This window comes from Ochotona princeps, chromosome 3 (genome assembly GCF_030435755.1).
Source record: "Ochotona princeps isolate mOchPri1 chromosome 3, mOchPri1.hap1, whole genome shotgun sequence".
NCBI classification, from domain to species: Eukaryota; Metazoa; Chordata; class Mammalia; order Lagomorpha; family Ochotonidae; genus Ochotona; species Ochotona princeps.
In genome coordinates this window covers 28,256,900-28,284,503 of record NC_080834.1, presented here as the reverse complement: position 1 = coordinate 28,284,503, position 27,604 = coordinate 28,256,900, and the positions used below count along the sequence as shown (strand labels likewise).

General features: G+C 46.3%; 1 protein-coding gene across 1 annotated transcript in view; it reads right to left on the bottom strand.

Moving 5' to 3' along the window:
- DSCAM (DS cell adhesion molecule) overlaps positions 1–27,604 on the bottom strand; it is a 526,318-nt gene that overhangs the window by 206,944 nt on the left and 291,770 nt on the right. The window contains exon 9 of the mRNA XM_058661256.1: positions 5,379–5,657. Coding sequence (XP_058517239.1) covers positions 5,379–5,657 — 279 coding nt within the window. The remainder of the gene's footprint in view (positions 1–5,378; positions 5,658–27,604) is intronic.

Here is a 27,604-nt window from a genome sequence, read left to right as displayed (position 1 = left end):
TACATGGAAATTTCTACCTGGAGTAATTCTTTTAACAGCCTAATATTTTATTGTATTAGACTACATTTAAATATTTCAACTTCTGCTTTTCTAAAAATGACTTACAGCCTGGAGCTGTGGTGCAGTAAAGCTGCTGCCTGCAGGGCCAACCTCTCAGCAAGGCACTGGTTCAAGTCTAGACTGCTCCACTTCCAATTCTGCTCCCTAATAATGTTCCTGATCAAGCTATGGGAAATGGACCGAGTGCTTTGGCGCTTGCATCCATACGGGAGTCCAGAAGACGCTCCTGGATTGTGGTTTTGGACAGGCCCAGCTCTGGCCCAGATCCAGGTGTTGTGGCCATTGGGATGTGAAGTGGTGGAAGGAGTCTCTCTCTCTCTCTCTTTCTCTCCCTCCTCTCTGTGTAACTTTGACTTTCAAATAAATAAATAAATCATTTTTAAACAAAATGTCTTCATTTTCACTTTGCTAGCTGTAACGTCCTTTACAGGTGAGTCTTTTGCCCCTTAAAGATGCTGTTTCATTCTCTTCTAGCTCCCTGTGTGTCTGAAAAATTATCAGACATTGTCTTCACTTCTTCATATCTCTGGGTGATTTTAATATAAACTTTTTATTGCTAGTTTCTTGTTCTAAAGATTTATTTGAAAGTCAGAGTTACAGAGATATAGGGAGAAACACAAAGAAAAATGTCTTCCATCTACTACTTTGTCCCTACCTGGCTGAGCCAGGCTGAGGCCAGAAGCCAGGAACTTCATCTGGGTCTCTCACATGGGTGGTAGAGGCTCAAGCGTCTGTCCATTGCTCTTCCAGGCCGTTAGCATGGAGCTGGATCATCAGTGGAGAAACCAGCACACGAACAGGTGCCCATTCCGGATGCTGGCATTGTACTGAGTGACTCCGTCTGCTATGCCAGAGTCCTGGCCCCTTTTGCTGGTCTGTAACAACCTGACTATGGTGTGGTGCCTTTCTGTGTATTCTTCTTGGGCTTCTTTGAGCTTTTCAGTTTATATTGTTTGAGTCTCAATGGAAATTTCTCAGCCATTGAGAATCAAGTCTATGTTCTTTTTCTGAAACTCTGCCTGGGCACATGTGGGATGGCCTGATCCTACTCCAGGTCTCGGAAAGCTCCACTTACCAATTGTTAGGGTCCTCTCTATATGTAAAGTTTTCTCTTGCTGTCTCTCTAAATTTAAGAATTCTTCATTCTGCAATGTTCAGTTGCTGACTACATGGATCTAATACATTTCTTATTTCAGGTACTGAATTTTACAGATGTAGAATTTTCTTTTGATCTTGTTTTTTCTTTTTCTATTTTTTTTTAAAGATTTACTTATTTATTTGAAAGGCAGAGTTACCTAGAGAGAGAAATATAGGAGAAATATTCCATCTGCTGGTTTCCTCTCCAAATATCCATGTTTGAGAATAAGCCAATTAGAAGGTGGGAGCCTGAAGCCTCATGCGGGTCTCTCACATGGGAGTGGGATCAGGGTCTGTACACGTGGGTCACCTTGCCCTACCTTACCAGGCACGTCTACTGGGAGCTGGGTCAGAAGAGGTGCAGACAGGACTGAACCAATGTTCATAGAAGATATTAGCATTGCAGATGGCAGCTTAACCGGCTGCACCACCATGCCAGCCCCTTGGTTCTTTCTTTAATAACACTATTTTGAAGGCCTCTCCTTGAATTCCCTGTGCATTCAAACATCACGTTTGTCTCTTTGACTTTTGAAAAACTTTTATAATAGCTGCTTTAGAACTTGTCTAATTTCAATATCTCTCTATTAGTCGATTTAATCATCTCTGTTCCCTTATGCTCATGGTTCATATTTCCTCACTTCTCATATCTACTAATATTTATTGGGTCAGGTACACCATGGATTTGCTGTGCTATTGAGGGTCTGTATCTCTCTCCCCTCAGAGTGTTCAGTGTTATTCTTGCATACAACAAGTTTACTGTTGGAGAAATTTCATCTTGCTGAGAGTATCTTTGGTCTTCTTTTAGGGCTGGTCTAAGGCAGCCCTGCTTCCTGTGCTGGATAAGCCCTATCCAAGAGTTCAGCTGACTCTCCCAGGTTCTTTGTGCTAGCTTGACACAACTCCAACACTTCCTGCCAGGTGCAATTTCTGCCAGCACTAGTGGAGTGTCACTATGCTGTGAAGCATCAAGTCGCGCTGCTTGCTGTAAAGGATTCTTGAATGACACACTTCTAGAGATCTCTGCGCTCCTTCCCCCTGTCCAGCATGCTCTGTAGCTACATCTACCACGCTGGCAGCTCTGTGTTTTACATCATTTTGTTTCCCACCCAGCAGTATAAGCCACATCCACTTGGGCTCTGCACTCCTTGGCTGAAGCCAGGAAAGTGCTCCATGTAGAAGTCGATAAATTTGGAGCTGACCTCGCATACTTCCCTCCTTAAGGATCTTTATCACTGATGGAAAACAATTTTTCACAGGCTTTTTGTTCAGTTTTATACAAGGATAAATCACATCCCAATTGCTGCATAATAGTTCCATTAGATACAATTTGTTTTTCTGCTTATTTGATCTAAAGCAATGATTTTCCAATCATTCTATCTTCTGGAGCCCTATTTGGGGCTCTTGAATTCCTCTGAATGTGTTCCACTGGTATAATCCTCTAACTCAAAGACATTGGGCTGTGCTGATGTCTCCTTTCCGTGGCACACAGTATGCCCTTCCTGATGGTTTATTCTCGTGGGCAGAGAAACAGGATGGAGATGCCCAGCCTTAAAATAACACCTTCCCATTTCCCATGGCCATTTCCAACTTCCTCTACATTTCACTGTTTCCACTTACAGCAAAATTCCTGACAATATAAAAACATATTTCTGGGCCTGGCACAATACCCTATAGTTTAAATCTTCATCTTGCATCCACTGGGATCCCATAATGGAGCTGATCTGTGTCCCAACTGCTCCACTTCCCATCTAGCTCCCTGCTTGTGGCCTGGCAAAGCAGTAGAGGATGACCCAAAGCCTTAAGACCCTGCGCCCATGTGGGAGACCTGGATGAAGCTCCTGGCTTCTGCCTTCGGATCAACTCAGCTCTGGCCATTGCAATCACTCGGGATACAACTTTCTCCCGCTGACAGCATTCATTCTGTAAACATATTTTCTCTCCTTTACTGCCAGACACATTGCAAATCCCACTACTTTTTGCCTCACTGCTGCTACCTCCACGCAAGGCATTTTTCTCTGCCTGAGCTTCTGAAACAGCTGCGTAACCACAGCCTCAGCCTTCCAGCTCAGCCCATGCTTCTCACAGCTGCTACTGCGGTAATTAAAGACATAAATCAAGCCACAAAGCTGCTCTGGCTAATGGCCTCTTTGTATTTAGAAAAAAAAAAAAAACAGACTTTTATAATGGCCACATATTCAAGAGATCAAGATACCACGGCTGAAGCTTTGCTCTGCAGTAAAAGTGTCCTGAAGATTTTACAATTCCTGTTGTCCAGGGCCCACTGCTGCCCAGGGCCCACCTTTGAAGATGGTTATTTCATTAGTGTGGTTTGTAGCCTGGAAATCAGGACTGTGTTCAGGCTCCCCAGACAATTCTGATGTCCAGCACAACTGGAGTATCACTAACGGGTCATTGAGAAACCAAGAAGCAAAAGCAATCGAAGGAGGAAGAGGGAGAGGAAAAGGGAAGAAATGAATAATTCCCAAGATATGTGTGAATGGCTATACCACAGTCGTCACTTAGTGTGGCTGACTTGGACTGGGTTTGTATCTGAAAACTCATCTCCATGTTTCCTTCAGCCTCCCAGCAGAGTCCCCATGGGAACTACTGCTGCCGACATCAGCTCCTTGTGGCTGCACAAGGTGGATAAACTGGCCTTGTCTGTGAAGCACTTTTTCTGCTCCAGGACTATTTCCCTTAATGAGTGGCTTGCTGTGAAAAACAGGTTGATGTAAGAGGCCACTGTTCAGATTGTCATCAGCCATGTTATCCCAGTGAAGATCCTTGGCCGAGTTCCGACCTTCCTCTTGACCAGAACCAGATCCAGCTGCCTCTCCTGAATGAGCAAGTGATACAAGGGAAGTCCCTGTAGGTTTGGATCTCACCTTTGCATCCCCTGAACTGAATCCTTCAGAGCAGGCCATGTCAAAGCCCGGCCGAAGGACGGCCTGCCCTTTCTCAGTCAATGCTTCCGGCAAGTCTGCTAGCAAGAAAGCAGGCTGTCTTTTTTATGTACCTCTTAAAGACAGGGGACAACATCAAGGATCCTAATTCTTGGACTCCAAAGTTCAAGGAAGATAGAGAGGGTCTCTAATCGGTTTTCTTACTGATCCCCTGTGCATTGTTTTCTCTTCCTTTTCAGAAATAAAAATTAGGATTTTGGGTGTGCCTCTCTTTCCTTTGTTGGCAAGTGGTAGGCAGCTCACTCCTTCTCACTCAGAGAAGACTGGGCATCCAGAAGACAGGGCAGCCAGGGCGGCCGAGGCAGACCTGGCAGCTGCCACTCCCAAGCACTCAGTCCTGGTCTGCCCACCTCCCCAAGTCAGCAGCAGTCGCCCCCTTCTCATGATTCCACAAAGGCCCAGCTTGGGAATTAGGAACCCAGGTCAGGCACATGCATGCGGTCAGTTTTGCAACACGGATGAATGTTGCCTTGGAGGGTTGGTTCTCGCTCCTTTGGAGCCCCAGAGAATCACAGAACACATATGGGGACAGACATAACAGCACAGGAAACACATGCGGATCAGCCCTTTGTTCCACAGGACAGCCTGCTGAGAAGGAGGGAAACTGAAGAAAGCTTTGGAAAAAAGACAACGCTTGGTTGTACGTGTGTTGCTGTGCTGATATGGTCTACAAGTTAGGCTGTCGGTCATATGTTAACTTTTCCTGTAAGCACTACCATCCTCTCCTCATTTTTAAAATGTTACAATCGCTTCCCAACTTAAAAACAGATTTAATGTGATTCAGAAAAAAAAATGGATACAAAAACAGCATTTCTCAAACTAAAACGAATCTACAAAGCAATTTCAATTTTATCTCATGGCTCTTTGCAAAAACATCCATGTACTCACATGACTTTGACTAATACTCTTCTAAAAGACCAGCAATCTACACGATAAGGAATGTGTTAGCTACAATGCAATAAATAGTGAAAAACAAGCATGGATTTTGGTCCTTTGAAAATAACTGGTTACGGATAGAAGCTCATGAATTAAACACCACACTCGCTCCTGTTCACTCACGCACTTCTTTACTGTACAAACACTATTTCAGATTAAACCTTGGCTTGGAATGGAGGGGTTCATTGCCGGCTGGTTTCCATCACAGCACGGTATGGATTCCGGCGTTGCTGAGTTCAGCTCTCCCCTGCAGCGGTTCCCTCCCTGTAGCCCTGCGCTCACCTCTCACGATGAGCTGACTCTGGTGCTCCACAGCGGCCGCCTCGTTCCGGGCTATGCACGTGTAGTTCCCGTTGTGCATCAGGGACAGGTTGGAGATCCTCAGAGAGCTCGTGAAGTCGATGTTGTCAATGGTTACCCCGAGACTCGCTGGGATTGGCCGGCCATCCTTCTGCCAAGTGATGGTGATGGGCAGGTCTCCGGAGACCACCACACAGGGGATGAAGACCCGCTGCCCGATGGAGAATCTTGGGAACTCGAAGGGCTGGATGAAGGGTGGGACTGCAAGGAAAGGTTACAAAGGACAGATGATCAGGGACTATTCCTAAGTTCGCCTTCCACAGTTACACACAACGCAGGGTGGCGGAGACGAGCCCCGAGTGCACGTCTGTGTGAGCAACCTGCTGCTGTTTCTTGGGTCTCCCCATCATTCTCAATGAAAAGCCTGGCCTGATTTATACTGCCGCTGGTACGCTTCATCTGATGTAGTTCAAAATCAATGTTTTAATTTAACATTTGTGAACGAAGATATCTCGGATTCTGTACTTGGCAGCATAGATACTTTGAAAGAGGAATCTGGGTTTGGTTTTCCCTTAAAAGCTATTGGTGGGCTCGGCAGCGTGGCCTAGTGGCTAAGGTCCTCGCCTTGATCCCATATGGCCGCTGGTTCTAATCCCGGCAGCTCCACTTCCTCTCTATCTCTCCTCCTCTCAGTGTATCTGACTTTGTAATAAAAATAAAATAAATCTTTTTTTAAAAAAAAGCTATTGGCAATCTAGTAGCTAATTAGCCATTAGATTTTTTTAGCACCCCGATTCTGTCGCCCTTCCATCCATACCACACCTTGAAACTATGAAGGGACTTTAAAAAGTGTGTGGAAAACAGAATTAAAAGATGGAGAGCTGAGGTGGCACAGTGGATTAAGCGTCTAATTGCAATCCCAGTAGCTCATAAGAGCATTGGTTCCAGCCCCGGTTGTTCTACATCTAATCCAGCTCCCTGGTAATCTACCTGGGAAAATTACTTAGGCCCTGACCATCTACATGGGAGATCTGATGGAATTCTCAGAGCCTTGCCTCAGCCTGGCCCACTGCAGCCATATGAAGACGGAATTACCAGTGGAACCTCTCTCTCTCTTGTTCTCTTTCTCTCTTGAACTCTGCCTTCCCAATAAATAAATGTAACTAAAAAAAGAGATCGGCTTATTCTATTACAATAAATAATGTTCAAAGGTTACAAAAATGTGTTTTAGAAAAAAAGCTACGCACAGGTTTCCACAAAGTTTAGACCAAAACAAACTTTTACGTTTAGCTTTTCCACAAATGTATTCAAATACACTCCTAGACTTGCCCAAATCCATTGCTATAATTCATTTCCTCACCCTGATAATTTTCTCACCATGCATTTTGACTCTCAGACCCTTGATTTTATACATTCCAAGTGCAGAACTATGAATCATGAGCTGGTCCAAGGCAAGCAGTCTGAGTTGCGGAGCTGGGATGAGGGCCAGGTCACAGCCTGGCCAGCCACAGGCACCTCTAAGCTCAGCCTAGGAATTCCTTCTCTGACATGTCCTCTGTGTCCTTCCGGCCTCAGGAGTGCCTTCCTACCTGGCTTCCCAGGGAATTAGGAACACACACATGCATGAGCTAAAGCAGAGCCGGAAGAGCGGAGTGTGCGTCCTGTCTGTCGCCGGTGGTCAAGTGACTGATCTGCTCTTCCAGCAGCGCCCAGTGGGTCGTTATCAGGAGCCTCACTTTGTCCAAGAAGTCACTGATCCTCAAGGATGTCCTGTGCCCTGGGCCTTCAAGCTAGTTGACATCCGGGGTGCTCAAACCCTGTCCTTCCGGCTATCAGAGCCTGCACATTGAGATCTTGTTAGTCATGTGTATATATGGGTTTTTTGAAAAAAACATATTTTTATTCACAGACTCAGAAATGACTAGAGTGCACATGAACACAAACAGTAGCCTAATAAAAAGATAGGCATTACACGGGTGATTTTACACAACAGAGTTGATATATATCAAGATGGTCATACAATCTGGTCATTATCGATTTTAACTACAAACTCCAGAAATACATAAGGAATTAGCTGAAAAAATATGAAAAAACGGCCATTTGCTTATTCAATCAATAACTATTTATTGAGTCTTGAGTATGCACAACATGTGTTGGACAAACAGCCATGAACAGTATGTGGAACACGCAGCAACAGACATGCTGCTGGACACACAGCAAAAGACAGGCTGTTGGACACACAGTGTCGGACAGGCTGCTGGACACACAGTATTGGACAGGCTGCTGGACACACAGTATTGGACAAGCTGCTGGACACACAGTATTGGACAGGCTGCTGGACACACAGCGATGGACAGGCTGCTGGACACACAGCGTCAGACAGGCTGCTGGACACACAGTATTGGACAGGCTGCTGGACACACAGCATCGGACAGGCTGCTGGACACACAGTATTGGACAGGCTGCTGGACACACAGTATTGGACAGGCTGCTGGACACACAGTATTAGACAGGCTGCTGGACACACAGCAACAGACAGGCTGCTGGACACACAGTGTCGGACAGGCTACTGGACACACAGCAATGTCAGGCTACTGGACGCACAGCGACAGGCAGGCTGCTGGACACACAGCGTCGGACAGGCTACTGGACGCACAGCAATGTCAGGCTACTGGACGCACAGCAATGTCAGGCTACTGGACACACAGCGACGGGCAGGCTGCTGGACACACAGCATCGGACAGGCTGCTGGACACACAGTATTGGACAGGCTGCTGGACACACAGTATTGGACAGGCTGCTGGACACACAGCAATGTCAGGCTGCTGGACACACAGTGACAGGCAGGCTGCTGGACACACAGCGACAGGCAGGCTGCTGGACACACAGTATTGGACAGGCTGCTGGACACACAGCGTCAGACAGGCTACTGGACGCACAGTATTGTACAGGCTGCTGGACACACAGCGTCAGACAGGCTGCTGGACACACAGCAATGTCAGGCTGCTGGACACACAGCGACAGGCAGGCTGCTGGACGCACAGTATTGGACAGGCTGCTGGACACACAGCGTCAGACAGGCTACTGGACGCACAGTATTGGACAGGCTGCTGGACACACAGCGACAGACAGGCTACTGGACGCACAGTATTGGACAGACTGCTAGACACACAGCGTCGGGCAGTGTGCCCCATTTCCTGCCCAGTGGATCCTTCACGCCTAGTAACAGGCAATGCATTGCCACAGAAGCTAGACGCAGGGTTACTGTTATTTTATATCATTCTTGCTACAACTGTCTGCTTTCAACAGCATAGGAGGGCCGTAACCCAGAACCGCAAGCACAGCCCAAAGTAGAAGACCCAGAGTATGCGAATGGCCCAAGATGGGTCTCATCAGGAAAAAAATTCAAAACTTTTTGTAATAAGCAAAGTCCACACTGAAATAAAGGCAGGGTCTCCCTGTGAACTGAGTTCCAGATTATACATAGCTAACCTGATGCTCAGAACAGAAGAGCTTGCAGTGGGATGTACAATCCTCACACTGGCTCCTGGATGAGGTCAAGTGCAGGGGCATTAGACCACAGTGGCAGTTTGCTGTGCCAAGTGCCATGTTGTACTAAAGATGCTCATATTTCTTTAAGTCCTACCCTAGGTGGTGAGAAAGTTTACTATCAACAGAAATAATATTCACAATTAACCTACTTCATGCTTCATTTAGAAACATTGCATGTCTTCCGTGGTTTCTTCTACATAAAATCCTGGTTGTCAGTGTCCTGGCGCAAATCCTGACACTTCTACAAGCTTGGTGCTTGTTATCTGAGCTGCAGACCATTTATCTAAGATAGGAACTTTGAGGCCATGCTCCCTGCGTTTAAGTCCAGCTGTGCTGCTTACTGTAGCTACCTGACACCTCTGTAGGACTCAGCTTCCTTATGGGTAAAATAAAGAGAACTCCTTGGGTTCTGAATGAGTTGGGCACAGCGGTTCATAGACCTGAACCTGCAACTGAGTCAGTTTCATAGCACTGCCTCTTCTTCACAAGTCTTTAAGAGGAGAAAAAAGCATTAGCTTGAAAGGTTAGTGGGCAAGAGACAGGACTCAATCTCTCCATTGGTTACAATAGGGAAGACCAACTACAGGGAATGAGTTCTTATTCATCATATCAAGACAATGTGTGTTCTGACCTAACTGAATAATAATAATAAGACAATACAGGATTCCACTTGTCACTAATTCTTAAATATACGAATGGCCCTCACGGGACCATAGGGGTGGCATAACACATTAATCGTCTACCTGTGATGCTGGAAAGCCTTATGAATATCAGTTCAAGTCCTGGCTGCTTCACTTCTGATCTAGCTCTATGCTTGTGGGCTGAGAGAGGAGACAGAAGACGGCCCAAGTATCTAGGCCCCTCTACCTATCCCATGTGAAAGACCTAAAAGAAGCTCTTGGTTCCTGGCTTCAGACCAGCTCAGCTCCGGCTATTGCAGTAACTTGGGGACTGAATCAGCAGATGCAAGACCTTTCTCTGTATCTCTTTCAAATCTTCTTTTCAAATACGAATAAATAAATCTTTCTAAAAGTCCACAAAAGAACACGAAAGATAAAGGAGGGTTATGGACAACCTGTTTTTCAAGAACAATGGCCAGACATAACTATAGAGGAATCAGCATGAAAAACAAATTGAAGGGCCCAGCGTGATGAACTAGCAGCTAAAGACCTCGCCTTGAACGCGCTGGGATTCCATACGGGTGCCAGTTCTAATCTCAGCAGCTCCACTTCCCATCCAGCTCCCTTCCTGTGGCCTGGGAAAGCAATCGAGGATGGCTCAAAGGTTTGGGACCCTACACTTGTGTGGGAGTCCAGTACTTTGATTGGGGAGATCTCCAAAGAAACTTTGTCTGAGGTGTTCCCAGACCAGATTCCTGTATGTACTAGCAAGTACAGGGCCTGGCACAGTCCATACCCTGATCAGCTGGTGGTTGCAACTGCTGGGTTGATTGCTTTTTCAGCCCAGTCTTCCACTGGAACCGATGGGTGTTTGCAGTCCAGCCTGGTTCTCTCAGCACATACTCAGCCCTCACGCAGACCAGTGTGGGCTGAAGCCTAGTCAGAGAGACCCACAATAACCCCCACCAGGCCTGCCCCCTGCCCTGGTTTGCCAGTATGTGCAGCAGACCAGTCCAGTCTGTCCCACATCCCATTTGGCAATTGTACATGTCAATGGGTTTTAAAGCTTAGTTCCATCTAACCAGCTCAACTCTCCAGCCCACACGGATTTTGTGGGCTGCCTCTGTCTAGCCACCCCAGTCCTGGTCCTAGTTTTCCTGCCCTTCCATGGGGGTGGTAACCCAAGAGGGAGGAGCCCTCTATATCCCTCCCAGGCCACTCCCACTCCCGGATTATGCACTCTCCAGGTGGTTCTGTGGTTTAACTTGACAGAATTAGACCCCAGTGTCACCTTCTTCTGTGGCTAAGCCCAAACAACCCTGCCCACTCTAATTGTAGATTACACCAGTAGGATCAATCAGGCCAGCCTGGCTTTTCCCTGATCCAGTCCACATGAGGCGCACAGGTGTTGCCGCCCTGCTCAGTCTGGTCTGCTCCCATCCCAGCTCACGCTGTCCAGTGGGAGTAGCTGTCCAGCAATGAACCACCCCTTATTCCTCTGTGGGTTCTGCCCCCTCCCTTCCTGGTTCTCATGTGTGCTGTTGGGCGCTGAGGTCACATCTGGCACAGGCAACCTTACCCTGGCATTCCATGTTGTGCACTGCTTTTGTTGTGACTGAACCTGGCCCTACCCACACTGTTCTGGCATACGGATTAGCCAGTGGATGACGTGAACTGATTCAGCCTGGTCTGCCCCAACCCTTGCCAAATTGTCCCAGTGGGACAATTTCCATGGCCTGTTCTGGGCTGTTTCCTTTCATGCTTCTTGCACTTTACCAGCAGGGTCTGTCCCGCCAGAGGGGTTGTCCAGGCTCCTCCATCAGAACCCTTCCAAATGCCAGAATTAGCGTACACCAGTGGGTCCATGAGCCGGCACCACTCAGTTCACCTCCTGCCCTAGTAGGAATAGTGGCTTTTCCTGACTGGCCCTCAACCCAATCTGGCTCTTGCTGTTGGATGTTTCAGCCCAGCCACGGATCATCCATACAGCTCCTACACGGCTCAGCAGGGGATGAGACCCAGCTTAGTTCGTCCCACATCTACCCTGGTTCTCCAGAACTCCAGAAGGTGTTGCAGTCTGGCCTGGCCTGGTGCATCCAGTACACATTTGTGACAAGGGAGACTACAAATGCATCCTGATCAGAGTGCAGCCCCCAATTCCAGCCCATGTGTCCCTTGGTGGGTACCCCAACCCAGCTAGGGTGTCCCCTTAGCTCCCCAGTTGGGCCTATTCCCAGCCATAGATCGCGCACATGCCAGTGGTTGCTCTGACTCAGCTTGGCACAGCCGCTCACCTGTCCCGACCCCTGCCTTAGACACTGTGGCTTGGCATCCGTGGCTCACGCAGACCAGTAGGTGCAAGAACCTAGCTGGGCATGTCTTGTGCTCCATCCTGGTTTCTAATTTTACATATGAAAGCCCTATATTTTACATCCACAATATACAATACTGAAGGTTGAACCAGATGATGAACAACCTCTTCTCAAGATTTGGGGCAGGTGAAAGTCCCTGTTTGAGACACACTGACTATCGGGTCCCTTATATTCCCTACATAAAGAAAATCTTTTTAATCTTGTTGATGATGAAATCCTGGACATCTACTGGATCCGAAATTCCACATGTGAGATATGTCTGATTTTGATACAGCCATATTGCAGGAAGTGTACACACACCCACTAGACATCACTCATCATTAGGGTTCTGTGTTTCCTTCCTCACAGTGACAGGGTAGAACCATTGAACTTGGCCTCGTGTCAGAGCTTGCTCATTGCAAACCATTCACAACAAGGAGAAATCAGGCAATACATGCTTCATCCTCAAAAGCTGTGCAATGATCACATTCTTCCCCCAAAAAAGGAGTGGGCCATGTGGAAAACTCATGAGCAGGGAGCTGGTCAACTTTGGCTGAGTGGTCGTGTCATCTTGACTGAACTTCTTTGTGTTTATATATCCACTTCTGCCGGTGCGAGATGGTGACAGTGGCACGCAGCTTCTAGAGAGCTGGCAGAGAGCTTCCTATGACAAGGCCAGCATAAAGCACACTCGATGCACTTCTTCCTCTCTTGTCTGTGGGGATTGCTGGGCTCTGGCCACAGTCCAAATTACACAGAAACGTTTTCTCCACCAACACTAACACCCACAGACAGAAAACAGCTTGGCCAAATCACCTGTATTTCCCCTAGTTTCTGAAATTGCAGTGACTTGGAGAACTATTTACAAGTAAAAAGAAACTTTCTTGGTCCATCTTACGTCATGGACACTGTTGATATTCCCATCTCTTGGATACTGTGCATTATACTACAAGAAATGGAGTGTAGAAATAAGCACAACACACTCTCTTAATTTCTCATGGACACATATCCCTGGAGCGATTGCTGAATCAGGGTCATTCTATTTTAATTTGTTGAGGAACTTCCATATTGATTTCAGTGGTAGCTGTTTCAATTGACTTGTCCACCAGTGGTGCACAAGGCTTGTTTTTTCTTCACATCCTCACCACACCTGTATTTTAGTATTTGACTGACCGATATAGGAACCCCTCTACTGTAGATATTGCTGTGATAAAACATACCTTTTCCCAGATAATGTTGTGATTGTTAACAGCAGGCTGGACTGTTTCATTTTGTGGTGCTGTGTCCTAACGCACGCTGCCCTCCTATAACAATGCATTGCCCTTATTTTACTCAACAAAGATTCCAATATGGCCAAGGCAACCTTAGGGAGGTTTCTTATTTTCCTTAGTAGACTCAAATTATGTAATATGTGTGTGGTAAACATGATTTGAAATTATCTCTATGTTAATTAAATGGGCCACTAATAAAGTCTCATGTGTATTAACTGTTGTCACGTTCTATGCTTGTTTATACAAGTGTGTTTAGAAGATTTATGTGTTTGAAAGGCAGAGTTACAGAGAGGGAGACATCACACACACACACGCACACACACACACACACATCTTCGATCCACGGATCATTCCTCAAATGGTCATGAAGACTAAAGCATGGCCAGATGGAAGACAGGAATCGCACCCTGGACCCCCATGTGGACGGCAGCGGTCCAAGGATTTGGGTCATTTTCTGGTGCTTTCTCAGGCACAACATCAGGGAACTGGGCTGCAAATGGAGTGGCGGGATTCGAATCAGTGCTCATATGGGATGCCGGAATCGCAGCAATAGCTCAAAAACAGACGACTACCACGAGAGAGTATACAAGAGTTCATAGATCCCCATGGCAGAACAAACAGGGATATCTCATTTGGAGAATTACACAGCAAATCATAAGTGACCAGGAGCCTTCAATAACTAGGTGGGCAACTTCTGTGGACAGGTTCGCTCTGTCCTATTCAGACTCGACATCACCATTTCTCGGTGTCTATCCTGCCCCAGCTTTCTCCTTCCCTCTTCCATCATTCTCCTCCCATCTACCCCCTTGGCTCTACCAGTTGTATGCTGTTCTTTCCCTTATCTGTATTTCTAATGACAACTTAAGCTTCATACCTACCAGGTCATTTGTGTGGTACTATCTTCTTTGTCTTAATGTGCCTGAAGCATCTCAAACTGCAAACCCCATCTATCATCTTTCTCCTTCATCTGACCTTCACTCCTAACTCTTATTCCTGGCTCTGATAGCCATGATCAACTTAGAGAGATCATAGCGTTGCTGCAGCTACATTTCCCCTCCCACTCCCTGCAGCCTGCTCTACCTCTCCCAGTCCACTCCCCTCCCACCCCCAGGGACCCGCTCTACCTCGCCCAGTCCGCTCCCCATATGCCCCCTCCCACTCCCAGGGACCTGCTCTACCTCGCTGAGTCCACTCCCCTCCCACCCCCAGGGACCTGCTCTACCTCGCCCAGTCCACATCCCTCCCACTGCCAGGGACCTGCTCTACCTTGCCCAGTCCACTCCCCTCCCACTCCCTGCAGCCTGCTCTACCTCGCCCAGTCCACTCCCCTCCCACTGCCAGGGACCTGCTCTACCTCGCCCAGTCGGCTCCCCTCCCACCCCCAGGGACCTGCTCTACCTCGCCCAATCCGCTCCCCTCCCACCCCCAGGGACCTGCTCTACCTCGCCCAGTCCACTCCCCTCCCACCCCCAGGGACCCGCTCTACCTCTCCCAGTCCACTCCCCTCCCACCCCCAGGGACCTGCTCTACCTCGCCCAGTCCACTCCCCATATGCCCCCTCCCACTCCCAGTGACCTATTCTACCTCACCCGCTTATCTCCCCATATGTCTTCTATGTGGTTTCTTTGTTGAAAACACACTCTCATCCACTTTTATTAAGACATTTTAAACTAGCTCACAACTGGTATTCTTATACGAAAGAAAGAAAGAAAGAAAGAAAGAAAGAAAGAAAGAAAGAAAGAAAGGAAGGAAGAAAGAAAGAAAGAAAGAAAGGGAAAGAGAAAAACACACCGGCACACACACACATCTTTGATTTACACAACAATCCAGCTTAAGATAGTACTTCAAATTGTGCTTGAAAATTAGAATCAGAGCATGCTTATTTTTAGGACAAGCTACTCCGGAGCCCATGTGGAGACTCTGTCTTAGCAGATATTTTGCAGAAAGGTTTTGAAGCATCTTTGGCTAGACTTGCATCCTATAAATTTTCTAAACCACTGCCTGTATCCCAAACTCAAACTCCTTAATCCATTACCACTGACTTTCCAGAGTCTACACTAGTGGGAGGCTGGGATCGGGAGCGGGGCTAGGAATTGAGACCAAGTGCAGGGTGCGTATGTTTAACCAGGAGGCTAAACACCTGTTCCCTTCCAAAAGACTTGGAAGCAAAAATGGTTCTTCTATAATATTGACAGCCCAATGCTGGACTCAAAACTGTATATATACAGAATTGGAGGGTGCGTGTGTGTTGGGTGGGGTAGGGGGAGAGGGATGAGCATGTCTGGTTTCAGGCACAAGCTGTTTTTAAAGAAAGGTGTTTTAGAGCAATAATTGGATCACTTTGAGTCCAGTAGGGTTCCTTTACCAGTTTAAACTGATGAACAAATTTGGAATCCATTAAAACTCAATTGACTCTTCTGACTGTTTCTACAGAAGGCTTTGTAACACAAGGGGTTAGCTTTATGCTTTCCGGCAAACCCAAGATAGCCTGCCCCTCTCCCAGTGAATGAGAGCCACTTGAGTCATCGTGCCGTCAAGAACATGAGACAGCACCTGTGGTACTCCGTCTGGGAGGTCTCACCCACATGGGCTGCCGTGATGTCTCCTGTGTTTCTATGGATGGGAGCAAACACAGACAGGATGCTCTCTGTGATGAGGGACAGCGATAAGGAAGGATCATAAAGTCACAGACATTCATCTTAAAACTTAGCTTATTGTTTCCCAACGAGCTTGCTAATAATGATTGTGAGTAAAGAGGACTACTCACTTGAAGAAAATCTTCCACAGCTTTGAGATACAAAAGATCATCTCACTTGATTGGCTTGGCTATTCATTGCAACTGACCAAAAATGGCTGCCTTTTTAAAGGTGCTGGATTAGATTACAGCAGTGACAGGGATATAAAAAGGTAGTTCCCATGTTTCAACAAAGCTATGCATCAAGTAAGTTATCTCTACATGTTTTGGGGCATGGTATTATTGACAAAATGAGTGAACAATATTATTAAGTAATGGCAGCTACACCAATGAAAGGTATATCTTTAGAAAAAAGGATCTTCAAGAAGTTGATGGACATGTGTGTATTGTCAAAATAACTATTCATGGATTTCCAAGCTTTATTATTACTATTTATTTGAAATATCTACAGAGAGAGAGAGAGAGAGAGAGAGAGAGAGAGTGAGTGAGTGAGTAGCCTGGGGAACAAGTTCCCATTCGCAGACTTAATGCTCATAGAGCCAGGATGGGCCAGGCCAAAGCTGGAATCTAGGATCTCATGTGAGAGGTAGGGACAAAACCACATGAACTACCACCTCCCGCTTCCCAGAGTGTACAGCAGCAGGAAGCTGGAATCAAGACCACAGCCGGGAATTGAACCACGTACTCTGATATGGGAGGTCAGTGACTTACTGGTGCCTTAACTCATTGACCAAAGGCTTGCCTCAAAACTGAATATTTACTTTCATTTTTCTATGAACTTTATAAGCTTATGGAGCATACAATGAACACCCATATAATGTTCATATCACCATATATCTGTGAAAACAAATGTACCATCATGTATTACATGAAGATATTTTGGTGAAGGACAGACTTCATCTACAATGGTAGTTCCATAAAAATAGAATGTATAGTCTAGCCACATGGTAGCCATCCTAGTTTGTATAAAAACACTCTAGGGGACGGGGTCCAGTGAGATGGCTCAACTGGCTAACCTTCCCCTTGCAAGCACCAGGATCCCATAGAGGCACCAATTCATGTACTAACTGCTCCACTTCCCATCCAGCTCCCTGCTTGTGGCCTGGGAAAACAGCAGAGGATGGCCCAAAGCCTTTGGACTGTACACCCATGTGGGAGACCCAGAAGAAGCTCCTGGATCCTGGCTTCAGATTAGCTTAGCTCTGTCCCTTATGGCCATCTGGGGAGTAAAAAAGCAGTTGCAAGATCTTTCTGTCTTTCTTTCTCTCCATAAATCTGCCTTTCCAATAAAAATAAATAAACCTTAAAAAAAGAAAAAAGAAAAAGAATACTCCATGGTGCTGACTCAGTGCTGAAAAAGATCACCCAAACGTCACATGTTTCCCAACGGATCCCACCACTAAACAATCTACAACTGCATGTAGGCCTGCTGCCTCCTTGGCCTGCTGTGTGTCCCTGGAAAAGTCCCCACCTCTCTGGTCTCAGTTTCTTCTGAATGAGGATTCCAAAAGCTGGCATCCAGAACCATGTGCTCTAATTTTCCAAATGAAGCTTAGAGTGAAATCTTCTAGGTATGTAATTTCTCATCACTTAGGAAGAGCTCTACAAAACAAGGGTATTTCATTCCCAAGACTATAGCAACAAATAGAGTAGACAACACAACTAGCTTAAAGAAAAATCAAGCCATTGGTTGCCTGAATTGAAGAGTCTCACAATGGAATTCTTGTTCATTGAAAAATAATGGTAACATATGACGATCACGTCATGTAATCAGGATGAATGGTTAGCTAATTAGTGTTTGATTCTAGAGCAAACTCAAAAGAGAATAGGACATCAGAGAGAACATGGAAAATAGGAAATAATATGGATAAATAACTCTTGATATAAAATTAAAATAAATATCTATGTGTTCAACATGAATTACACATACATAGAACGCAGTCCATGTGTATGAAGAGCTATACTTAAGCAGTGATACAGAGGAACTAGGTGGAGGGGGAAAATTGGGGCAGGGATAAGGGAATGCCAGGAGCCTATGAAACTGTATCATAAAATGATAATAATAATAATAAAATAAAATGAAAAAAAGAACACACAGAGTCCAAATAACGTCCTAATCAAAAGGTTACAGAAAAGTAGCAGGTGAGGAAATGGAAAGAAATATACATAAGACAAAATGACAAGAAAAGTGTTTTCATTCACGTAAATAGATTGTTCAGGACCAAGACTCTGAGACTATTGTGGCTTCTGATGCATGTCTGGAGGGCTCCTTAAACAGCAGTGGAACCTTGGAGAGTGGCAACGCGATCCCTAGTGAAATTACACTAAAGATATGATTTAACAAGTTCATAATAACACTAGTATTATTCCAGGGCATACCTACAGGATACTCACAGTAGCATCTGTGCATCATCAAGGAGCTAGAGGCAAAACCTAAGAGCTTCTACCCTCTCTAGACTCTATATATCAATAGCTTCATCTAGATCTGCCATCAACAGCCAGGCTGATAGAGAATGAACTGTCAGAGGCACTGAATCCCATTCAGAAAGAGAGAGAGGGAGATCTAAGTAAAGGATAGAACACAGACTTAAATACACTAAGTGCACATGAAGTGGATTTAAATAAATGCTGAATAGTACCCTATAGCCATTTTAAGGTGGATAGAAGCTGGTTGTATATAAACTAAAATTGAAATGTCAATGAAATAGTCACAGGATGTGGTTAAAAACTTGCATTTTCTAACATATTAGTCACTCAATACCATGTCAATTAACTCCATAATGTTGTAAACTGTTGTTGATGTTATATTATGGCTTTTAATTGGTCGGGACGATATTCTGCCAGCTCTGCTTTTAGACCAGAGATGGTCTCCCCAAGAAAATGTTGAATTGATCTGGACAATAAGATGCTGGACTCTGTGCATGGTACATGCTTGCAATGAAAGAAGCAATACTGGATTTGAACTGTAACACTGCAATGAGGTGGAGGATCCACCATGGGGGAGAGGTCCGTGGAAGGGTTGGGGGAACCTCAGAGCCTATGAAACGATGTCATAAAATGAAATGCAGTAAAAATAAATAAATGCACTTTGAAGATACAGCACATGTCTAGGAGACATGGAGGCTTGATATCAAAGCAGTGGATGATTATTTCCTTTAAAGCCAAGTTAAAACGAAATCAAGATCGGCCCTGCTCCCGCGACTTGGAAGCAGGCATCTCCGTGAGTTTCATTGTTAGGGTGGGGGCAGATTGAAACTTCGGCGGAATGGCGGGCTGCCAGAGTGCCCTCACTCCATGAAACTCGGCTGTGGAAACGCGCCAAACCCCGCGGGTGCGTTCGCAGTTTCCCCCCAGACCGGTGGGGGGGCAACAGAGCCCTCAGGTTCACAGCCATGGGGGCCGCCTCAGAGCTGGACGAAAGTCCGCGCTCCGCCCTGCTCCCAAGACTTGGAAGCGGGCATCTCCGTGAGTTTCACTGGCCAAACCCACAGCAGGGAGACTGAGGGCCAGCCCTTTGTTCTGGGCGGCCAGTGCACCAAGTGGTGCCAGGCTCTGCCTGCTGGCCGCCCGGCCAGGAGCTCAGAGATTTTTTTATATGGAAAGCTATTTGGGGACACTCATTAATAGACCCAGCTTTGGTATAGGGGAGACAGGATTCCTCGCAGTGTCCAGGAACAGAGGCTTGAATCTATAGGACAACACACCCACTGCCCTCGTTGGATGGTGAATAGAACGCAGGTCAAGCCGAGTCGGGCCATTGCACCTGCTACTCTGCTTGAATCTAGGATGCGAAGCCACAATGTCTAAGGCTGGAGCTAGGACAAATGAGGGACTGCAGCAAGCTGAGTCAGAGCAAACGCTGGCAGGCATATGATCCAAGGCTAGTAACAGGCCCAGGGTGGGAGCCAGGGGGATACCCCGACTGGGTTGAGGCTCCCTCCAAGGGGAACGTGTGCGGGAATGGGGGCTGTGTCCTAATCCAGAATTAGTTGTAGTCTCCCAAGGCACTAGTGTGGGCTTGGAATGGATGCACCGGACTGTGCCGGACCCCAACACTGTCTGGTGTCCTGGATAACCAAGGTAAACATGAGACTGGCTAGGCTAGGTCTCGACCCCCCACTGAGCCACTTGTGAACTGTACGTGGGTATGGATGTGCCACAGCTGGGCTGAAACATCCTATAACAAGAACCTGAATGGGGTGAAAGCCAGCCAGGTTAAGTCACTGTTCCTGCTTGGACAGGAGGTGAACTGAGAAGAGCTGGCTCAAAAACCCCCTGGTATGCGCATAACTTGGCGAGGGGAGAGGCTCAGAGGGAGGTGCCTGGGCAACTCCTCGGGCAAGATACAGACCCTCCAGGTCAGCGCAAGAAGCACAATAGGAAACAGCCCAGAATAGGCCAAGGAAAATTTCCCACGGGCATACATTTGGCACGGGACGGGGGCAGACCAGGCTGAATCAGTGCATGTAGTCCACTGGCATATCCAAACACCAGAACAGAGTGTGGGTTGGGCCGGGTTTGGTCGCGACAAAACCAGCGTACAATGTGGAATGTCAGGGCGAGGTTACCGGTATGAGGAGTGTAAGGACTTAGCTGTTACACCAGCTGGCAGAAGCTGGTGCTGGGGACTAGTTCTGTCAAGTCAAATTGCGGAACCACCCGAAAAGTGCATAAACCGGGACAGTGAACGAACCAGGAGAGAAATAATGGGTTCCCCCCTCCAGGGTCACTGCTCCCTCGGGAGGACATGGTAACTTTGAAGGGGGTTGGGGTGGCTAGACAGGGCGGACCTCGACAACATCTGTGGGGGCTGGATGGCTGAGCTGGTTAGTCAGAACTAAGCTTTAAAACCCAGGGACAAATATAAGAGGTAAATGGGATGTGGGACAGACTGGACTAGCGTGCTATACACATAGGCAAACCAGGATAGGGGGTGGGCTTGGTGGGGGATATTGTGGGTTGCCCCGACTAGGCCGCAACCCCCACTGGCTGACGCAAGTGCCGAGTACGTGATAGGCAGAACCAACGTAGTCTGCAACACCCACTGGATCCAGAGCAATTCTAGTCCGAAACCAAGCCAGCCCAGGAATTGCACCTACAAGCTGATTGTGGAGATGACCAGCTGGACTCAGAACTCTAGCCAAGAGAGGGCGGAGGACAGAACGGGTCAATCAACCATCTAAGATATATGTTGGCAGTGAAAACCGGGCGAATGAAGACTCTATGATGGACAGTGTCAACCAGTGAACTCTACAACGACCTCATTGAAATGGGAGTGGCGAGACTGGCAGTGATGCATAACTAGGAATATTAAAACCACCAGGGGTTGATCGCAGCTAAATAGTCTCCCCAAGAAGCTGTTCATTCCATCTGGACAATGAGCAGCCAGACTATGTGCCTAGCATCTGTTTACAAGAGAAGAATCTTGACTGAATTTGAACTGTAATGCTGCAACGGAGTGGGGGGTCCACCGTGGGGGAGGGGCATGGGGAGGGGCGGGGGGAACCCCAGAGCCTATGAAAATGTCACATAATGCAAAAGAATTAATAATAATAATAATAAAAACGAAATCAAGATCTTGTGTGGACTGATGATTAGTGTAGCAAAACTTGAAGGCTGACCGAGCAAAACAGAAATCTCACTATGTCAATGAACAGAACCTGCAGGTGTTTCAACCCTTTGGGGTTTTGTTTTAGGCTCAAGACTACGGTTCTACATGGAACACATGTGACAACAAAGTCTCACCTGCATGATTGGAGGAGACACTGCACTTTCTCCTTTTCAGGACATTAGAAAATGCCCGAAGACTGTGTTTCTCTGCGGGTAGGTAAGGCACACCCCCTTCACAGTGCATGTAAGCTGCAGGACTCTGTTGCATACAGAATACTTCAACAAATAGGGGATGTGAGAGCTGGTTAGCCAAGACAGTGCCTCGCTGTTATACATAACTGACAACTTTCAGGCTGTTCAGGACCGTCCTGGAAGGCATAAGTGGACCAGAAAGAATTTTGCACTAGAGAGAGACGATCTGTGTCCTCAGTAGGTAGAACTGTCTGATCAGACTGGCTTGTAGGAACATTGAATTCTGAGACCCACTGCAGATCATATGGGCAGAGTCTAGAAGAACTATGAGTAGTGGGGTGGACATGTGACATAGTTGTTAGGCTGCCAGCTAAGTTGCCAGTATCCTATACCAGAACACCTAGGTTCAAACCTCACATCCAGCTCCTGACTCCAGGTTCCTGCCATTGCAAACCCTGGGAGGCAGCAGGAATGAATGGCTCAAGTGATTAGCTTCCTGCACCACAGCCTGGATTGAGTTCTCAGCTTTCAGCTTCACTGTAGCCCAGTCTCAAGCAATGTGGACATTTGGGAAGCGAATCAGCAGATGGGAGTTCCATCTGCCCCTTTGCCTCTCACATTTAAACAATAAAAAAGGTAGAGTACAATCCCAGAGCACATTGGAGTTTTCTCCATGAACTTCAAGTTTGTTTATACCCCTAAGATTTTATAATATTCTTAGCAATGTATGCTGATGAATACAAAAACATAAATGTATGTGCATTCTAACAAATGCATGCATTTTATATCTATATAGGCATACATATTTATAGATAACTATAGTATAAATATTTTGCCAAATATACACATAGACCACATATTTCTGTTGAATTCATATATTTGGACAATTATTTTTATTTTGTGCCAATCCATAGAAAAGATCTTATTGTAAGATTTTGAAAACTAGAGAGCTGATGTGTAGGATTTTCCCGTCACCTGTAAAGCTCCCGCGTTTAGCAAGTATAAATAGTATTGTAAAACATGGACTTCCATCATAGTTTCAACTTCAGCTTAACACAAGAAATGCATTCTTAGACATTACAAAAGATGCTAACACACAGTCTTCTGTTCACCTGAGTTAAGGGAAAGAAATTTGAGATATTTCTCATGAATTCTTTAACAGAGCATTTCCTTCAAGGAAAGGACTGGCTTTCTTTTTGGAATAGGTGAAGGACTGATTATAATTGCTCTATCAGGGGGTGAGCCTGTGGGACAGCATGGCAACCAGGCTCTGGGCTCCCTGCTGACATCCTGACGTCCCCGGCAGGCGCATCACAGGACGCGTGGGAAAAAGCAGCCCTGCAAGCCTCTTTAAACAGGAACACTTTCTAAGGTGGTCTGGTAAGCTGTGACAGGGAAGCTTCTAGGTTCAGGAGTCTTCTTCTCATCATTATAGGGCATAAAACCCACAAGGAGAATTGAAATTCCTACTGGAAACTATCACTCCCTTTTCTGTCTTCCCTGAGAGCTACTTTCCTCTTAGGCTATTAACAGGAACTTAAGGCATTCCTCAAAACATAGGTTGAAAAATCAACTTAAAAATGTTTGTAGATCTGCATAGTTGATGGGTACACATGAACGCAACCAGCAAATGTGATCCTGTACTAATCATTGCTCAGGGTAATCAAAGCTAAAGAGAACCATTACTGCCAGCATCTGTGCTTTCTCTGAACAAACTTGTGATTCCAGGGTGCAGCACAGCTCAGAAGGGCGAGTAGGGCAAGCTGCAGTGACTTGAGAGAGAGACACTGGCCTCTGACCCATGCCAGCTGGGAACAGGGCGGGAGCTGAGGCTGCCCTGGAGAGAACAGCTAAGGAGGCCATGTCGGGAAGGAGCTGCACGTTCCCCTGGGTCAGACGCTGCTAGGCACCAGGACCCCTTGAAGACCATCATTAGAAGGTGCCATTCCCACCCACCTAGTCAGCCAGGCACTTTGAGTGGAAGGTTCTCCCCTCCTGGCCGTGTCACAGCCATGCAGTGAGATGTTCTGACAGCAGAAGAGAGCCAGTGGTTGACAACTAGCTACAGCAGGGATACCTGCCTAGATGCGTATCTTCTGTCACGGTCAACTTTCTTTCAATACTAATACAACCTTCTCCCTCAAACCTGTGCTTTAAAATTCCCTGGTCTGGATGCAGGGCAGTGAATCCAAATCCTGCCCTTCGTGGGCTGTGACTGAGCCCCTCCGTCCAGGGCACCTGTCTCAGCCTCTCCATCATCCTAGCGGAGCTTCAGCAAATGCATTAGTTTATTTGCTCTCTCCAAATAGAACCCTTTCTTTTATCTTTCACTAATTGATCTCCTCATTTTCTCGATTTCAGCTAGCTGATGTTTCTCTTCTGCCTGACTTTCTAAACAATTTCTCCATTTTTTAAATAGCTTTCTTCCTGGGCTGTCTGTCTGTACTGCCCTCCCCAGCTTCCCATTCCAAAATGAATTCCTTTACTCAGGTTTGTCTTGGAGTCAGACGACCCACATCTGATTCTTGAATACATTACTGCACGGCTTTCTCCAAGTCACCTTTGTTTCGCTTCTCTGATTATGTTCCATGTACATCACAAGTCACTTTGAGGACTAATTAAGGTGACACGAAGGAATGTGTTTTATAAACTATAAAGTTCGATATAAATATAAATAGAGGGTGACATTTTTATCTAGCAACCAATTAACTTTCCTGGCAGCGTTGGTCCCCAGCAATTAGAACACTCAATTAGGCACTGTGAAGTTCAAATGTGGCACCAAAAATAGGAAAGAAAATGCTTTGAAATGTATTAAGTGTGAAATCGCTTGTTAAATTGAAATAAAGTGAAAGAGGAGATTTTGACTTTCATCTCTGTCTATACACTTACAGGCAGAAAAATTGCACTTCTGCTCTGTTAGATTTATTGCAGAGCTTAAGTTTCAGCTACTACCAATAATTAGCATGCTATTGATATCAATCTTTGAGAATTTCATTTCAAAATTTCCAAGAATATGTTACAAAATAAGCATAAGAGCTGTGACTAATACATATAAAGATGTAAATAGCATTTTGGTGAAGCATCATCTAAGCACACACACACCCACTCATGCACTCACACACGGATGCTTGCACACACACAAAATACACTTAACTTACACACACTCCTATGTTCATATACACACACTGTATACTCACACACATTTCTACACACTCTACACACACACACTCACACACACATACTCACACACACACCCACACACACACACTCACACACATATACTCACACACACACACACTCACACACACACACACCGCTATGCTCAGTGTTAAGGAAGACCTTAGTGAGAATGAGAAAACGTTTGGCTTCACACTTGCAGCGTTTTCATCAGATCCAAGTGTCTGCTTCTACTTCCCAAAGAACTCAAGTTTGGAGGCTCTTAACTGCTTCTCAAAATTATCTGAATAAAATACCCACTGAGTACCTAATAACAACAATAATGAAGCTACATCTATACGAATAAAACAGGCACGACTGCCTTTCAATCTCGCTCCACAAAGGGCCAAGTTTTCAGTACTTTCCAATGGTTTAGCTGATTCCTTAACTTCTTCTGATTCCCGGCAATTGGGAAAAAGTCAACATGACCTCTTCGAAAGCCTCAATGGTCAAAGTCCTAACCACCAAAGTGACATTTTTAATTAATAAATTCTACTTCAAACATTTAAAAAAGCAGATGTGAGCAGTCAAAAGCCAGTGTTGAAAAACCTTCAACATCTGAGAAAACGCTAACATTGTTCATGATGTGTAACTGTTACAATATATTGAAAATGAGGGCCCAGCAGCGTGGCCTAGTGGCTAAAGTCCTCGCCTTGGACGCCCCGGGATCCCATATGGGCGCCGGTTCTAATCCCGGCAGCTCCACTTTCGATCCAGCTCCCTGCTTGTGGCCTGGGAAAGCAGTCGAGGACGGCCCAAAGCTTTGGGACCCTGCACCCGTGTGGGAGACCCGGAAGAGGTTCCTGGTTCCCAGCATCGGATCGGCGCAGCACCGGCACGTTGCGGCTCACTTGGGGAGTGAATTATCGGACAGAGGATCTTCCTCTCTGTCTCTCCTCCTCTCTGTATATCTGACTTTGTAATAAAAATAAATAAATCTTTAAAAAAAAAGGAAAAGAAAATGAGACATCAGCTCAAACCGAAAATATAAATGGTATGTGGCACTGAGTGCCGGCTGACCTCTTTCCAGGCGTGGTTAGCATGACAATAGTGGAAGGATGCCCTTGGGTCACACACAGGCATGAGAATTCACTCTTACGCATCAGATAAGCTCTAGACAGGCATTTCCAACTTCAATATCTTTGACAATGCAGGGAGGATGAATTTTTTTTTAAAGATTTATTCATTTCATTACAAAGTCAGATATACAGAGAGGAGAGACAGAGAGGAAGATCTTCCATCCGATGATTCACTCCCCAAGTGAGCCGCAACGTGCCGGTGCGCGCCGATCCGATGCCGGGAGCCAGGAACCTCTTCCAGGTCTCCCACACGGGTGCAGGGTCCCAAAGCCTTGGGCCGTCCTCGACTGCTTTCCCAGGCCACAAGCAGGGAGCTGGATGGGAAGTGGAGCTGCCGGGACCAGAACCAGCACCCATATGGTATCCCGGGGCGTCCAAGGCGAGGACTTTAGCCACTAGGCCACGCCGCCAGGCCCGGAGGATGAAATTCAATGAAAGTAAGATGAGCTAATCTGTCATATTATGGAGAGCCATCAATTGCATTCTAGTTTAGAAAATGTTTCATAGGACAAAACGACTTCTGAATAATGATCAACAAAAAGGATGGGTACTCTCGCCTGCCAAGATGGGTACCCAGACGATTAATTCATATGTAATGATGGCACCACGTCTATTCTGAGCAAGTTTGAGCAGTTTCTGGAAATCTGCTGTCAGGCTTCTTCCAACCAAGGTTTCATCAGTGCATGACAGTCTTTAGGCGTGAGGTCAGCAAAAAGAGGTAGCCTATATAGAAGGCTCTGGTTTTATATATTTGGTGTAATTTTCATTGAGGTCTGCTCGGTAAACCACCACTTGGGATGCCAGCATCCTATAGCGGAGTGGCAGTTTGCCTTTCTGCCTCTCCACTCACCACCCACCTCCCTACCAACGCATCTGGAAAAGCAGCAGACAACAGCCCAAGTGCCTGGGCCCTTTTTACCAAGGTGGGAGACTCAGGTGCAATTCCATGCTCCTCAGTGCTTCTGTTTCAGCCTGCAGCAGCTCGGCCAATGGTAGCCACGAGGAGGACTGAACCAGCAGATGAAAGATCTCTTTCTGTTTCTCCCTATCTATCTTGCCCTAAAATGTTGCAGTCAGGTTATGTGACTTCCTTGTCACACTTACAGGAATATCTCCAATCCTGATAGCTCCTGGATCTTGTTCCTCCTCTCCTGTTAGTGCCCCTCTTGTCTCTGGGCTCCATCCATACCAGCTTCTACATCTGCAACCCTGATAGGCACATTCTCACTCTGCCTACAATATCTTCCAAAATATATATCTGCTACCTGCATCCTCTTTGTTTCGGCCCACATCTCAATTTCCCAATGCAGCACTTCCTGATCAGCCCATCATATGCACAAACCCCCAATTCCAGCAATGCTTGGGCTCATTTCCAGGCACCTCCCACCAACAACCATCAAGAGATGCCCATGAAATCATATCCCTGGGCTCGGTGGTGTGGCCTAGTGGCTAAGGTCCTTGCCTTGATCCCATATGGTCGCTGGTTCTGATCCCGGCAGCTCCACTTCCTCTTTATCTCTCCTCCTCTCAGTATATCTGACTTTGTAATAAAAATAAAATAAATCTTTAAAAAAAAAAAGAAATCATATCCCCATTCTTTGTTGTGGGAACTCTTTGTAGAC